The sequence below is a fragment of the Oratosquilla oratoria genome, chromosome 17 (genome assembly GCF_046742065.1).
Source record: "Oratosquilla oratoria isolate Oo_2021 chromosome 17, ASM4674206v1, whole genome shotgun sequence".
Classification (NCBI taxonomy): Eukaryota; Metazoa; Arthropoda; class Malacostraca; order Stomatopoda; family Squillidae; genus Oratosquilla; species Oratosquilla oratoria.
In genome coordinates this window covers 32,136,918-32,152,592 of record NC_134793.1, presented here as the reverse complement: position 1 = coordinate 32,152,592, position 15,675 = coordinate 32,136,918, and the positions used below count along the sequence as shown (strand labels likewise).

General features: G+C 36.3%; 1 protein-coding gene across 5 annotated transcripts in view; it reads left to right on the top strand.

The window, feature by feature from the left end:
• Positions 1 to 15,675, top strand: part of LOC143034595 (tyrosine-protein phosphatase non-receptor type 4-like) — a 279,323-nt gene that overhangs the window by 166,954 nt on the left and 96,694 nt on the right. For all 5 annotated transcript variants that reach the window (XM_076200888.1, XM_076200887.1, XM_076200885.1 and 2 more), the window contains 2 exons: positions 1,909 to 2,097; positions 12,818 to 13,031. In XM_076200888.1, the coding sequence (XP_076057003.1) occupies positions 1,909 to 2,097; positions 12,818 to 13,031 (403 nt within the window). The remainder of the gene's footprint in view (positions 1 to 1,908; positions 2,098 to 12,817; positions 13,032 to 15,675) is intronic.

Below are 15,675 nucleotides of genomic sequence, written 5' to 3'. Positions count from 1 at the left end.
TGCATATATATATTATATATATATTCATATATATATATATATATATATATATATATATATATATATATATATATACATATATATATATATTCTGTTAAAAACGACAGCAAAAGAATTATTAATTAACTTTTTCCGTGAGCTCTCAAGCTTGCGAAAAGTAGATTTCTGGTAGGGGGAAAGGGAGTAAATCAAATTTCCAAAACTCATAGGAAACAAAAGTTATAATGAACACAAAAATACAGCACACAGTAAACAAAATACAAGAAAAGAGTACAAAGAATACAGCAAAAACAAAATACAAGCAGAACAAATTAAATTTCAAAACGTTTCGCAGATCTTTCTGCATCCTCAGTTGATGTGATTAAGATTGAAAAGGGAGCATATTTTAAATGAAGTGAAAAGCACGGGGAGAAGTCACCGTGTTGAAACTGGGGAAGGTCACACATATGAGCACGAACACTAGGAGAGATCACCGGTTGGCGGAAACAATACTCGGAGAGGTCACTCCCGGGTTTGGCGCCAATCTGCTTCTCAGTCTTTGGGAATGACGAATGGCAGGATGTTCTTCTCTTTGGCGGGGAATGGGAAGTCTCTGTGGAGGAGACCCCTGAATATTCAGTTTGCCCTTTTTTTTTTCTGCTTGTTTGTATTCTATTTTACTTATTTATTTTTCATTCTCAGTAAAATTAATTGAGATTTTATGTAGATGTTTTACTCAAGTGTGTGGGAGTCAAATTATGTAGCCACACCATTGCTGCAAACCAGTGTATACATCTTTCAAATTTTGTAGTGATTTCACAATACTTGTATTAAGTGATAAGTGTGTATCTACAGTAATACCTCTCACATTCGATTACATCATATCCAACCTCACTCATATTTGGAGACTCAAATCGCCTTCCACTGCTTGTTCATATTCCTGCCGATAGAGATGTGTGTTGGATGCACACATAAAGAAAGCCCATTCTGGCCACATTTGTACTTTACCTAATTGTATTTAACTTATTGTAGTATACAGAAAAAAAGGAACACTCATTGGGTCCTATCTCTTACATTCCAATTTATCATACCTAGCCTTAAATTCATGTACAGTTACAACTTAATCTGCATATTTTATTTCAAATTATCATATTTAGATTTGAATTATGTATTGTTCAAGCTTGGGCTATATCACTGAAATTATTCCAAATATTTATGCATCTATATGAGAAACTATTTCTTCACATCCTACAGACATGTGGTCTTTCTATTTTGTTCCCATGACCACTTAAAGCCCTCCCATCCTTAATCAAGAGATCTCTTATGTCAATTCAATCTGTCCTCTCTAGTGACCTGAATACTGTAATCATATCACCTCTTTCTCTTTAATCTCTGAAAGTTGGCAGACCCAGTGCTTTTAGTCATTCTTCATATGGTTTATGTGCCAGGGTGGGAACCAGTTTGGTGAATTGTGCATTCTGTACCATATAGGATATTTGACATGTTTGTTTATAGCTTATAGTTTGTTTTTTCACATGTATTCAATGCACAAAATGAAAGGAGAGCAGTCATTATATCATATTTGGGTAATATGTCTGTTAACCAGGATATGAGAGGGATTACTGTATGTAATTGTCATGATTAGCATTAATTTAGAACATACTGTTAATCATTTGTATGTACGCCCAATACTTTATCAAAGACCTTAATCATCGCTATGTTTATTAGGCGGGAGGTTTTGGAGGTGCCTAGCAAATAATACATGGGTTTTTGCAAATTTACAGATGTCTGTACCCACTTACCTCTGTAAATATTGAAGGTTTACTGTAGGTGAATGCACGTTTTGGTAAAAGTAAAAGGACACAATTTATTTGAATGTTTATTATTTGGTTACAGCTTTGTCAAATTATTTTTTAATTAATTTACCAGGTCACCATCCAAGCGTTTTTCCCGCCAATCACTGCCAACACCCACACAGCAGGAAGTTCGCCACAAACCTCGCTCAGGATCTGGTTCATCCTTCCGTCCACGCACAGACTCTTCAGGATATAAGGTCACCTCTCTGCCTGGTGCCAGGCAACCTAAAATGGCATGGGGAGAATCACATACCCCAGAGGAGTAAGTACAGATTGAATTATTTTGTATTCATGTTTTTATATTCCCATCTCCTTTTAGATTTATTGGAATAGATGGGATTTTTTTTTTTTTTTTTTTTTTTTTTTTTTTTTAATTAATAACATTTTAGTCAATAACTGTCAACAGATTTAGATATCAATATTTTCATGCAACCTTATGCAAGGAAATACATTTATAAAAAATAGGATTGGTGTTGGTTAAGATTATTCTATTCTATGTGTACATTCAAGGTAGCATTTATGTATTTACCTAGTTGTATTTTACGGGAAGGGGAGCTATGTTCATGGTGTCCTGTCTTCATATCTAATTTTATCTAGACTGTTTTTAAATTTGTGTATTGTTTTTGCACACACCACTTTCTCATCTAACTTGTTCCAAATGTCTAGTACTGTGTGGGGAAAGCTGTTCTTTTTCAGATCTCTTCTATAACTGTCTTTCTTGATTTTCTTTCCATGTCCTCTTGTATTTCTACTATCCCATTTTATTAGATCCTCTCTATCAATAGTTTCTCTGCCTTTCATGATACTTTAAATAGTTATCAAGTCCCTCTCTCTCTTCTTTGCTCTCATGTCTGTAGCTCAAGTTTTGTTAGTCTCTCTTCATATGTTCTGAGAGTGGTGGTACCAATTTTGTAATTGCTCTTTGTATTCTTTCAAGTTTTGTTATACATTTTTTTATACTTGGTGACCACATCGCCGCTGCATATTCCAACTTGGTCTTATCAAAGTGACTAGTATTTTCTTCACCATTTCTTCATCCAGGTATGTAAATGCCACTTTGATTGTTCTTATGAAATTATAAGTTTCTCCAAAAATCTTGTTTATATGTTTCTCAGGTGACATATTATTCATAATAATGACTCCCAGGTCTTTCTCATTTTCTACTTCTTTTATTTCTTCTCCCAATTTATATGATTCCACTATTCTTTTTTTGCTTCTTCCAAATTCCATTATACAACACTTCTTGATATTGAATTCCATCTCACACTTCCTACTCCATTCCCATACTTTATTGAGATCACTCTGTAGCAACTCACAATCTTCTTCAGTGTTCACTTTTTTCAACAATTTTGTATCATCCGCAAAGAAGCTCATATAACTTTCATTTCCTTCATCCATATCATTAATATATATATAGCAAACATTATTGGGGCCAGAACTGTTCCTTGTGGAACACCACTTATCACTTCATCCCAATTAGAGTGTTTGTCTCTTATCACTACTCTCATTTTTCTTTCATGCAAGAAGTCTTCCATCCACTTCAGCAGTTTTTCCTGTATTCCTCCTGCAGTTTCTAATTTCTTAAGCAACTTATGTGGCACCTTATCAAAAGCTTTTTTCAGGTCTAGAAATGCACAATCAGCCCATCCATCTCTTTCTTGTATTACATCTATTAGCCTTGAATAGAAACACATTAAGTTTGTGACACATGATCATCCTTGTCTGAATCCAAATTGCCTTGGATTTAGTACATTGTTTTTTTCCAGATGCCTTACCCATCTACATACATACATATACATACATATACCAAGGCTTTTTCCCCCTTACTAGGGAGGTAGCCAAAAAGGAAAGGGCATAAAATCATTCCCACCCATTCCATCCCCGAAAACACTCCACATCCCTCCACCCTCCCTCCCATCTCAGCACCTCCTAGATGACGGGTCATCCCTGCACCCTGTCCACTGCCCTGGGTCAGAAGCAGTGTCGCAAGACACAGCACATCCACAGCAAGGCCGCTTCATTAAATCGGCGACCCCCCCTCTCCGTCCCCCCATATAAAGGAGAGGACGGGGAGAAATCCCTTCAGGCTGCGTCAAAATTTTGCTCACACACACTACCTGACCCCCCATCCCCCCGTCCATTCCACCTCATGCATCACAACATCTTCCATATACAACCATTCTCCATTCACCCCTGTCTTCTGTCCTCTCCCGTCCTTCCTCAACAGACATTCCCCTCTTCCCCAAAGCCCCCTTCACCCCATCCATCCATCTCATCCTGGGACGTCCCCTCATGTTCACTCCCTCCACATCTGCCTTCCATACTTCCTTTACTAGTCTTTCTTCACTCATTCTTTCCATGTGTCCAAACCATCCTAATACTCTTTCATCAACCCTATCTCCCAGCTCCCTTTACACCCCTGTTCTCCTCCTCACCTCCTCATTTCTCACTCTATCTAGCCCAGTAACCCCCATCATACTTCTCAGACACCTCATCTCAAACACATTCAAGCTCTTTCTCTCTTCCTCTCTTATGTTCCATGTTTCTGCTCCATACAGTGCTAATTCTTTCACAAATTTTTGCTATCGTACTTGTTAGAGAGACCAATCTATAGTTAGTAGGGTTTTCTTTGTTTCATCCTTTATATATTTGTACTATATTTGCTCTTTTCCAATGTTTTGGAACTTTTCTGTCTTTCAATGAACTGTTTATTAGGCTATGTATTTTGTCTGTTAGTTCATGCCTGCATTCTCTTAAAATCCAGTTTGCTATTTCATCTGGTCCATGCGATTTTCTGACATCAAGATTACTCAAGTGTTTCATTATTTCATTCCTTGATACTTCTATCTCTTTCATAGGGGAGACTTTCTCCTCCCATTCTATATCTCTAGGTTGCATGTTCTCCCTTGTAAACACTGATTTAAAATGCTTGTTCATAATTTCTGCCATTTCTATTTCCTCTGTGTATTCAACTCCTCCTTGTCGTAGTTTTTCTAATTCTTGTTTGTTTTTCAGTTTGTTGTTTACATATCAGTAAAATAGTTTTGGTTGATCTTTACATTTTTCTATGACATCTTTTTCATATTTTCTCTTTTCTTCTCTGCACACTTGTACATATTGATTTCTATAACTAGTATATATTTTCTATTTTTCAGGTCTTTTGTCTTTCTTCCATTTTATCCAAGCTTTATCTCTTTTGTCTTTTAACTTCCTACATCTTTTGTTGTACCAGCACTTTACATATTCTTTTTCTTGCTTTTGTCTTGGGACATCTTTTCAACTCCTTTATAATTTTTTTGTCAAAATATTCCATTTCTCTTCTACTGTTGTTTCCTTCTTGTGTATTCTTTCCCAGTCTGCTTTTTGAAAGAATTCTCTTAATTTATAAAAATTTGTTTTTTCATACATTAATCTTCCCTTTCTATATTGGTCATTTTTTTCATGTCTTTTTCTTCATTTAGTTCCAGTTCAACCAATATGTGGTCACTTTTACTTATTGGTGTCTGATATTCAATCTTGTTCACAATTTCAGGTTCTGATGTGATTATTAGGTCCAGTTTCAATGGTTCTTTCTCATTTCTATACCTAGTATTCTCTTGAATCAATTGCGTCATTGAATGTTCTATAATCATATCAAGTAGTATATTTCCCCATAGGTCGTCTCCACTCTTTACTGTCGTCTCTTCCCTGCAGATTTCTTTACAATTAAAGTCACCCATCTTCCATTATCTTATTTAGTGTTATCCTTGGGTCTTCTAACATACTTTTGTGTTCTCTCTCTTCCCACGAGGCCGTTTCAGGAGGCACATAATTTACTACAAACTTCCTGCTCTTCCCATCTCTGTCCTCCACTTCCATCATAATCTCTACTCTATTCTTTCCATATGTGACATTCCTCACATTTATATCCTTCTTAGTCAGGAACATAATTCCACCCCCTTGCTTTACCTCTCTGTTTCTAATCCAGTAATTATATGCACCATGTCCTACACTGTTGGGTGGTAATGGACCTTTCAATTTTGTCTCAACAATTCCCATTATGTTTTTTTTTTTCTTCAGATAATCATTCAATTCGTTCAAGCCTGTTATTAAGCCATCTATATTTGTGTAAGACACTTTTAATTTTCTGTTACTTCCATTGTGTTGTCCGTTTCCCTTCTGTTTTCCTCTGCTATGAACCATTTCCTCACTTTCATATTCACTACTCTCCAATAGAATCTATCTTTTTCTGTCTCTGTTCTTTTCTCGTATTTTTCTTTAGCTTATAGTATTTTTGTCTTCTCATCTTCTCTTTCCTCTTTATTCATTTCTCTTTTTATCCATATTTTTTTTTGTATTGCTCACTGACTGCTAGTCTCCCTGTTTTTGCTAAGATATTCTCTGCTGTCGTTTGTGACCTGAATTTAACCTTAATTGGCATGGTCTTATCTGTATTGTATTTCCCGAACCTATACATTTCTTCTATTTGTTTCCCTATTTCTGGTTCATCTTCTTGAACTACTTCTAATATATTATTTACTTTTTCCTTTTCCTCCTTTATTCTTGTAGTCCTATTTAGATTATACTTCTCTTCCATCCCTAATATAATTATACATTTCTTTTTATCTACTAAGTCTCTTACTATATTCTCCTTCTCCCTCATCACTTTAATAACTGTGTCTTCAGTTTGTTCTTTCATCTACTGTTTCATTATACCTCTAAATTCAATTTTATTGTTATCCTGTACTTTCTTCCAACCACTTACCTCTTTTGCTATGTACTCTTTATTACTTTTCAATTCCTCATTCTCTTCCTTTACTTCTCTTAACTGTCTTTTTAATTCTACTATTTCTTTAGTTAGGTTTTGATTCTCCTTCTCTAATTCTTCCAGTTTATCAACTCTTTGAGTAATTAACTTTATTTGGTTAAACTTAGCTTCCCAATTTTCATTCATTTCTTTTAGTTTTTCCTCTAAATTTACTAGTCGGGGGAGGTTGTCATTTCCTCCCTCATTTAAATCCATGGAAATAGTTATCTTCACCTTCCATTGCGCTGCTCTTATCTATATTTCTAATCTTTACATTTTTGCTAATCCCTTCGTCTTCATTATCATCCAGACGACGTTTGTTTACATGGCGTCTGGCTCTCTGGACCCGGTCTTCCCCTTCCTCATTTCCTTCCATTTTCCTCAGTAATCCCTCCCCTTCTCCTTTTTCATCACCTTCCCACTACACGAGCTTTCCCCCTCCCTATAAATACAACACAGGTACTTCCTTGTCGTTGTGATCCTCGAAATTCTTGGATAACTCCAGAGTCCGAACTTCGGTGCCACCTTGAACGACGTGTGTGTGTGTGTCATTGTGACAAATGGAAATAAGCTCCACCGCAAGGACTCGAACCTTTGCCTTATCGAATGCTTATTATGAAGCAAAGATGATAGCCATTGTGCCAGCCAGACCCTTTAAAAGGAGCGACCTGGACTACGACCTGGAAGTTCCAACGAAGAAACCAGGCAAGCTCATTCTCTATTCTAATTTCACCAAGTCTTTATTATTGTAGGATGGTTCGCCATAATAAAGACTCAGTGAAATTAAAATAGAGACTGAGTTAGCCTGGTGCCCTTGGGTAACTACCAGGTCGTAGTCCAGGTTGTTCTTTTTGTAGGGTCTGGTTGGTTCAATGGCTATCGTCTCTGCTTCACCAAAAGCGGTGGCTAAGGCAGAGATTCGAGTCCTTGCGGTGGAACTAATTTCCATATATATACATATATATATATATATATATATATATATATATATATATATATATATATATATATATATATATATATATATATATAAATTCCCTTGTGATGCCAAATAAGTTGAAATAAGACATCACTAAGCGGTATATATGAATTGGACCGAAACGTCCGTGGTCGACAATGTCATGTTTATTCTAAGGTTGAAGGTCTCTCATTTTATTTTATTTGTCTCTTCGTCTATGTTGTGTGTGTGTGCTTGTATGCATGTGGATTTACCTGTAGTGTAAGGGAAGGGAGCAATGTTCGTCCTGTCCCGTATTCTCCAATTGTTATACCTGTCCGACTACAAAGTTATTACCTAAGTATAGTATACAAGTTATGAACAATGCTAGAATCCTGTCTCTGTCAAAAAAAAAAAAAAATCATACCTAGCCTCATTCGCATGTGTGTGCGCGCGCGCGTGGCCTACATATTTAATGAAAGGAGGGATCTGTTCACCTGTTAAGTGTGAAAGCTCATTTTACCAGATGTGGAATTTCCAGAACGCCACTCCGTCCTCGACAACTGGGAAAACCAATCTAAGATCGGAGGGGATTCACGAGCACTTGTGTTAAATTTCAACTGAAAGAAGACTACCGGTATATGTTCACTATGTTATGGACTTAAAGAGACAAAAAATGAGCAAATCAATTCTATATTCTAGTCTCGACTCGTCCCTAGACTAAGGAATAGAGAAAAAAAATCAGGCTTTTATTTCATTCCGACTGAATTATAACTAAACAATGGTTGGGTGTATGCGTTGATGATTACATAAATCACAATCAACTTGGGTTGAAAATCAACCTGGATGACAGTAGATTAAGTCGAACAACGTCGCGCGTGATGAATCGGACGGTTGGTGAAGACCAAAGCGACAATCTACGACTTATCTCGGGAGCAACTGTTATCATGGCGATTGTTTAACTTTCGCACCACCCAACAATTATGAACACGAATTTACAATATTATTCGTTACACACATTTATGCACCAAAACAAAAGCGAGGCTAATATAATAAATAAGTAAATAAGAACAATTATTCTCCCAGGCCGATTCAAGCAGGCTTCACGATCCACCCAGCAATTGTAGAACTTTTCGTAACGCGTAGTGTTTTCAAGGAAGATCATCGAAGAACTTTTTTTAAGTTTACCCTACCAAGGACGAAGGTGGGCGTCCTAATTTTCTATGTATGCCCTACGTTACGGCCATGGGAGATGAACGCCTAACCTCTGTTCTCTCCACATCACCGGGAGGGAAATCCGGACCGGAACCATGCCTTCTCCTCGTCGTTGGTGCTTTCACCCTCCTACTTCTCCACAGATGATTTCTTAGCTGATGGAATAAGCAGGCTCGTGCAGAGGTGGGGTGCCCGAGCACCTGCCCCCTTTGCCCTGTGCCCCAAAAGTGCCCTTCACAAAAATATATAAAAATGAATGAAAAATTATTTCTCACAGGCTTTTTTCCATTTTCTTACCATTCAGAAATTATAATGTGGGAAATGGTGTTGCACCCTACTGGATAGTTGCCAAATACGAATAATACAAAAGAGTGAAGTGCTCAATTTCCAACTCAAAGCACCTGCCCCTTGCAATGTCTGTGCACGTAACTGAAAATAAGTTGAACTTTTTACTGTTTTACTTGCTGATTAGGTTATTTTATATCGCCACCAGACGCCGCACAACCGATGGAAACCAATATCAATTCACACTCAGAAGGATTACAAAGGCGGAGCATGCCGGCAGACCTTTTGGTCCATATCTAGGTCGGATGCGAAAAAATAATAATAATGGTAAATAAATGAATAATTAGAAACTGTAATAGTGTAAATAATAAATAAAATAAATAAATGCATAGGTATAGTTAAATAAAAAACAAACAGGTAAATAGTAAATAATAATAAATTGTCATATGAATGAGAAGCAAATAATAAACAAACAGACAAATGATAAAACAAATAAACAATATAAAATAAATGATAGTCATTACAGTACTATGTATCTAAATATTAAGAGTGCAAAACAATTGCAACTTTAAATATCTTGCCCTGTCGTTGAAGTCTACATTTTTCATTATATAAGGAGATAAAAATTACATAATTATAAGCAATTACCTTTATAAAGGTGCCGCTCTGAAAATTAGAAACGTGATCACATACAGTATGTGTTTCAGGATGAATGGTTAGCCACTTTTCTGCTATCGTATGTGTTTATATGATTTTTTATGCTTGTCTTATTTCCGTATTTTATTTATATCGTGTGCAACAGCTGTCAAAACATAATACCCATTAGATGGCACAGAAAGGAGCAATGCGTGAATAAATTCTAATGTGTACTGGCTTTTTCGGTGGGAAATATTTCATGTAGATTTGTCCCAGTTAAGTAGATGCTGGTTTTATAAGGATTTGAATCGTTCCCATTTACAGTACTAATAGAGCACCGCCGTCGACAGAGTATTTTGTTAGTAGTAACCAACGCTTCAATTTTGGAGAACCATATCGTACCGTACCAGAGAAGTGTAGTCAAAAATATGGTAAAAGAAAGAATTATGGAGTACAGCTGAAATGAGGGATAGTAAGAATTAAGCGATCAGTATTGTTCTTTGACTGGAGAATGATCCTAAACTCAGGTTGATAAGGATATAACAAAAGTAGGACAGAAGAGGTTTGGGCTGCAACCCAGCACCCTCTAACGGAAATTGCTCAACTATCTTTTCTTCCGTTGGCCGACGTGTGTAAACAAAAAGGCCTTCGAGTCCAACTCGTAGAACAAACGGCAATACTAAACTCTCACTGCATACAAGGTGCATACTAAAGGTATGGTTACATTAGCCAACGGATGGGTTGGATTCCGAGCCTAGGAACGCTCAACGCAATACCGTTGGAGTCCACACCTCGGAAAAGATCAGAGGGAAAGAAACTTAAGACAATGCTAAGAGTATTTATATTTACGATATATTATATATAAATATATATATATATAAATATATATATATAGATATATATACAGTATATATATATATATATATATATATATATATATTGCAAAAATAATCACAATAACGCGTGACTGAATAGTATTGCAGAAACCACAGGGAAAATAAAGTCGGTACACTAAACGTTTTCGTCCATTACGACATCCTCAGAGTACTCTGGTTTCTGCTATATATATATATATATATCTATATATACTCTATATATATATATATATATATATCTACATATAATATATATATATATATATATATATATATACATACATATATATATATATATATATATATATATATATATATATATCTATATAATCTATTCAGTAATAAGAGATAATTTATTTGATAGTGTAAATTATCTTGAAATTGAAAATAAGATTTATGAAATTTATTTGGTGTCAATAATCAAACAGTCGTATGAATACTGCTGTATGTAAACATTGGTAATTTTCTTTACGCGCGAAAACTTTTTACCATTTGGTTGATAGCTACACGTTTCGCCATGATGGAGTGGAATACTGTAGTTATCCATGCTCCAATAGAGAAGATACGACCACGTGAGGCGCTTTGGGATGTGAGGTATTTTAGAGAGATCGCGAGTCATTCAATGTTATTTGGGATAAAATATTTGAGAAGGTGACATAGGCATTGGCTCTGCCAATGAGAGTTCTTCATTCTGGATAGAGGGTGGGGCTAGCTGTAGTTCCTCTTACGTGATTGGTGGGGATTTCTCTACAAGGTAAGGCTGGACTTACGTGTAACCACTTATTAAAGGATGAATTGCAAGCTTTTCGTCGACTAGTGTAACCGTACTTTAACATGAGTGTTCTGCAGAACATTTACACAAAATGTAGTTATTTGACTACACGAAAATACCATTGTACGCGGTTTGTTATAAATATAAGGTTGATAAACGTGAATGTAATTAGTTGTAATGTTATTAATTATTTATTACCAAATGCGTAAATGTAGTAAACGTTGTTGGTGAAAACTTAAAAAACATTTACGATTTTGAAGCTATCGTGAGGACGCCATCACATTTAACACTAGACTTTGAGGTTCATTTTTTTTTTTTAGGAATTCAATAAATAAACAAACAAGATGTAATTCATGATGCTACGAATGTGAATCCAAGGGAATACATTTGCTCTCAATCTAAAGGTATGGTTACATTAGTCGACGAAAAGCTTACAGTTCAAATTTTGCATTTGTTCATCATACAATAAATCCAGCCTTACCGTGTAGGGAAATCCCCACCAATCACGTAAAAGGAACTGCAGCAAGCCCCACCCTCTATCCAGAATTAGGAATCTCATTGGCAGAGCCAGTTCCTAAGACACTTTCTCAAATATTTTATCCCAAATAACTTTGAACGACTCGCGACCTCTCTAAAATGCATATTTGACATTATTTGCATATATCATACACACGCACTTGCACACACACACACATTATACACTAGGCAGAAGACATTTGTCATCCTTAGAAAATGGTAATTGATGGGTTGGCTCAATGAGAGAGAAAGATATTATATTATCAATATTTCTTAATCTAGTCGGAATGCCTCACATCCCAAAGCGCCTCATGTGGTCGTATCTTCTCTATTAGAGCATTTATAACTTCAGTATCCCACTACATCACGGCGAAAAGTGTAGATATCAACCAGTCACACTCCACTGAAAAAGCATAGAGCGAAATATATATATATATATATATATGTATACATATATATATATATATAATATATATATATATATTAAATATGTCGTAAATATGAATATTCTTAACATATATCTTCAGTTTCTTTCCCACGGATCTCTTCCGAGGTGTGAGCTACAACGGTACTGCGTTGGGCATCCTTAGGCTTGCATTCCGACTCATAACACCCAGCGTTGGACGAAATCCATCCCTAGGCTCGGAATCCAATCCATCCGATGACTAGAGTAACCGTACCTTAAGTATATCATATCGATGTTGAAATTTCAAACCTTGCACGTCGATGCCATTGTATTGGCATGCTTGCCATATATGTAATTGTTTTCTCGTGTTTCTATAAATTTCGTGGAAGTGGTGTATGACTTCTCTGAATTTGTGATTTAGGGCAATGTCTCGAAATTGTTACCTCACGTTCATACATTGTATTTTTCTTCTCTGGGTTTATTTTTGTCTGAAATTTGACGATGCTTAGAAATAATACCAATCTGTTAATAGATTCCGCAATTTTCATCCACAGCAGCAGCAGTTTTACAGACAGGGAGGAGAGAGAGCGAAGTCTTGGTGTCGGGGAAGACATCAAGACGACTGTTCCAACAACGGTTCTTCCTGCCCCTGTGCCCATCACTACCGTCACTCCCGCAACAACGACCACAGCAACGGAACCTCGACGTTCTGAATCCCCCTCTACCTCAGAAAGCGATGTAACAGCAACCCCTTCTCCTGACCATTTGGTAAGTAAAAAGAAACTTGAACGTTGGTTAATGAAGAGAACGGACTGAAAGAGTAAACCTCGCCCAAAGTCCGGGGTTAGGCGGGGCGAGGTATTGTTTATGTTCATTTGATTATTAACAACATTGCGACAAAACGGCTAGGTCTATTGGAACGAGTCTTTCACGAAATGTGAGTACAGTTGTGTGACTCCCCTCAATTTTGAGAGCAATCAGGTCAGAGACAAAGCCGAGATGACCGAAAATGTGAACTTAATCTTTGGCTGTCACTTCCTTAATAATAGTAGTAAATAAAATAAATCTATAAAATAGAAGAAAAAAAATGTCCGATGTACTTCAAAGCAAGACCAAAAATTGCAAATCATCTTTCTCATTCATTATTCTATACATTGTTGTAATAGTGATAATAATAACATGCATGTCTTACCGCAAGGGGTTTTGAAAAACCGAACTGAAGATCACAGGTATGTGGAGGGCTTCAAAACAGTTGCAATTAAGAGATATTTACAATTTTATCGACGCCCAGGAAATCGCTTATGGGTTTTCACTTGGCATGAAGACCTGCGATTTTTAACAATCATGAAAGGATAAAATCTAGGTCACACGTATTTAAAGGATTATAACTCAAAGATAATGTGTGCATCCATGTCATGTAGAATGAATTTGTTGGCAGTTACATAACAGAAAACGGATTTTACCGTGACTTAAGATGCAATCATTTATTTCTTTATTTACTTAAATTTTTAGGCAGGGTGGATGAATACATAATAAATTCCTCAATGTACTTCTTATGCTTTGTCTTCTTTCTTATGTCATTGCCTTGCTGCATTGGTCTTGGCCCGAGCAGTGGGTACGAGAACGAAAGATGAGAGGGAAACAAATAGCCTACGTGGTAGTTGGGAGCCTTGAATGGCTACTTGCCTTATGTGGAGAAGCCTTTATTCGTATCATCCTGTCGTCAAACTTCGTATTACAGTCACTGTCATATTTAGTGTTATGAACTTGTAATAAATTGTTGGTATGTTTTTTGCAAGTCATTAATCCAGGAACGAATGAATAAATGACAGAAAGAAAATATAACTATTTATTTAGATTTATGCCATTTACATTTATTGCAGCGAGTATTAAAGAAGAGTACACTAGTAATTTTCACAAAAGAAAAATAATTGACAATTAAAGTGATTAAAGCGAAATAAAAATATTCACAATGCAAATGAAAAATAAACGAAAGGGAAAACAAAAACCAGTTTATGAATAAAAATCCGGTCACTGCGCAAACAACAAAGTTACAAAAAGGTGACACGGGCGACACTTAAACTGGACAAATTGTTTAAGATGAAAATGTTCTGTCACCAAGCTAACCTAGGTGACACGGACACACTTAAACTGACTGGAATCCAGGAATTAAGATAAAAAGTCCTGTTAACAAGCAAAGCAACAAAGTTATAAAAAGGTGACACGGACGCACTTAAATACTGGTTTAGTTTACCTTAAATTACGATAAGCAGCAGCTTCTTCCACAGGGAAAAGAAGGTTAAAAAAGAAAGCCAAGACGGACGTCTGAACTGTCCTTACATAGTCTAACATAACCACGAGGTTGCCAAAAACCACTAGGGCATGGACTGGCACCTAATGGCTTTAGATAAGACACAAACATACATATTCCATAGTTACTAATCTTAAACATATTCAGAGCCCATTACAGTACTTGTGGGTCTCGCATCTTAACCTAAAATGTCAAATTTCATATATATTATATATATATATATATATATATATATATATATATATATATATATATATATATATATATATATATATATATATATATATATATGTTAAGTAGACCACTTGGAAAAAGAAATTAACGAAGCAGAGAGCTTTCGTATATTACATCTTCAGTCGTTAGTTTCTTTTACCAAGTGGCCTACTTTGCATAAGTGAACACACGTACCCGTGTTCTTATTAGCATATATAAAAAGATGTGTTCTTATTAGCATATAATAAAAAGATGTTTTGGAAAGAAATTAAGAGAGGAAGAGGAGGTGAATCAAGTAGGGAAGAAAAGGTAAAAGGTACAGATGGAGAGTTGATAATGGAAGAGATGGCAGTGAGGGGAAGATGGGCAGAATATTTTAGGGAGTTGCTGAATGTGAAGGAGGATAGGGAGGGAAAGATAGCTGCAGTGGGAAATACGAAGAAAATGAGAGTGATGAGTGAGGAGAATGGAGGAGAAATAAGGAAGGATGAGGTGAAGGCAGTTGTAAAGATGATGAAAGCAGGTAAGGCACCTGGTCTGGATGGATGTCATGCAGAATGTCTGAAAAAGGGAGGTTCAGTGATGGTGGACTGGTTGGTGAGATTATTTAATGTTTGCTGGAGAGAGGGTAGAGTACCGGAGGACTGGAGTAGTGCCTGTATAGTTCCTCTTTACAAGGGAAAAGGGGACAAGTGTGAATGTAGTAATTTCAGAGGGATTAGCCTGTTGAGTGTAGTAGGGAAGGCTTATGGGAGAATCTTAATTGAGAGGATTAGGAGAGGAACAGAAGGAGTAATCGGTGAGGAACAGTGTGGATTTAGGACGGGTAGAGGTTGTGTAGATCAGATCTTTGTGGTAAGACAGATATGTGAGAAAGCTATAGGAAAG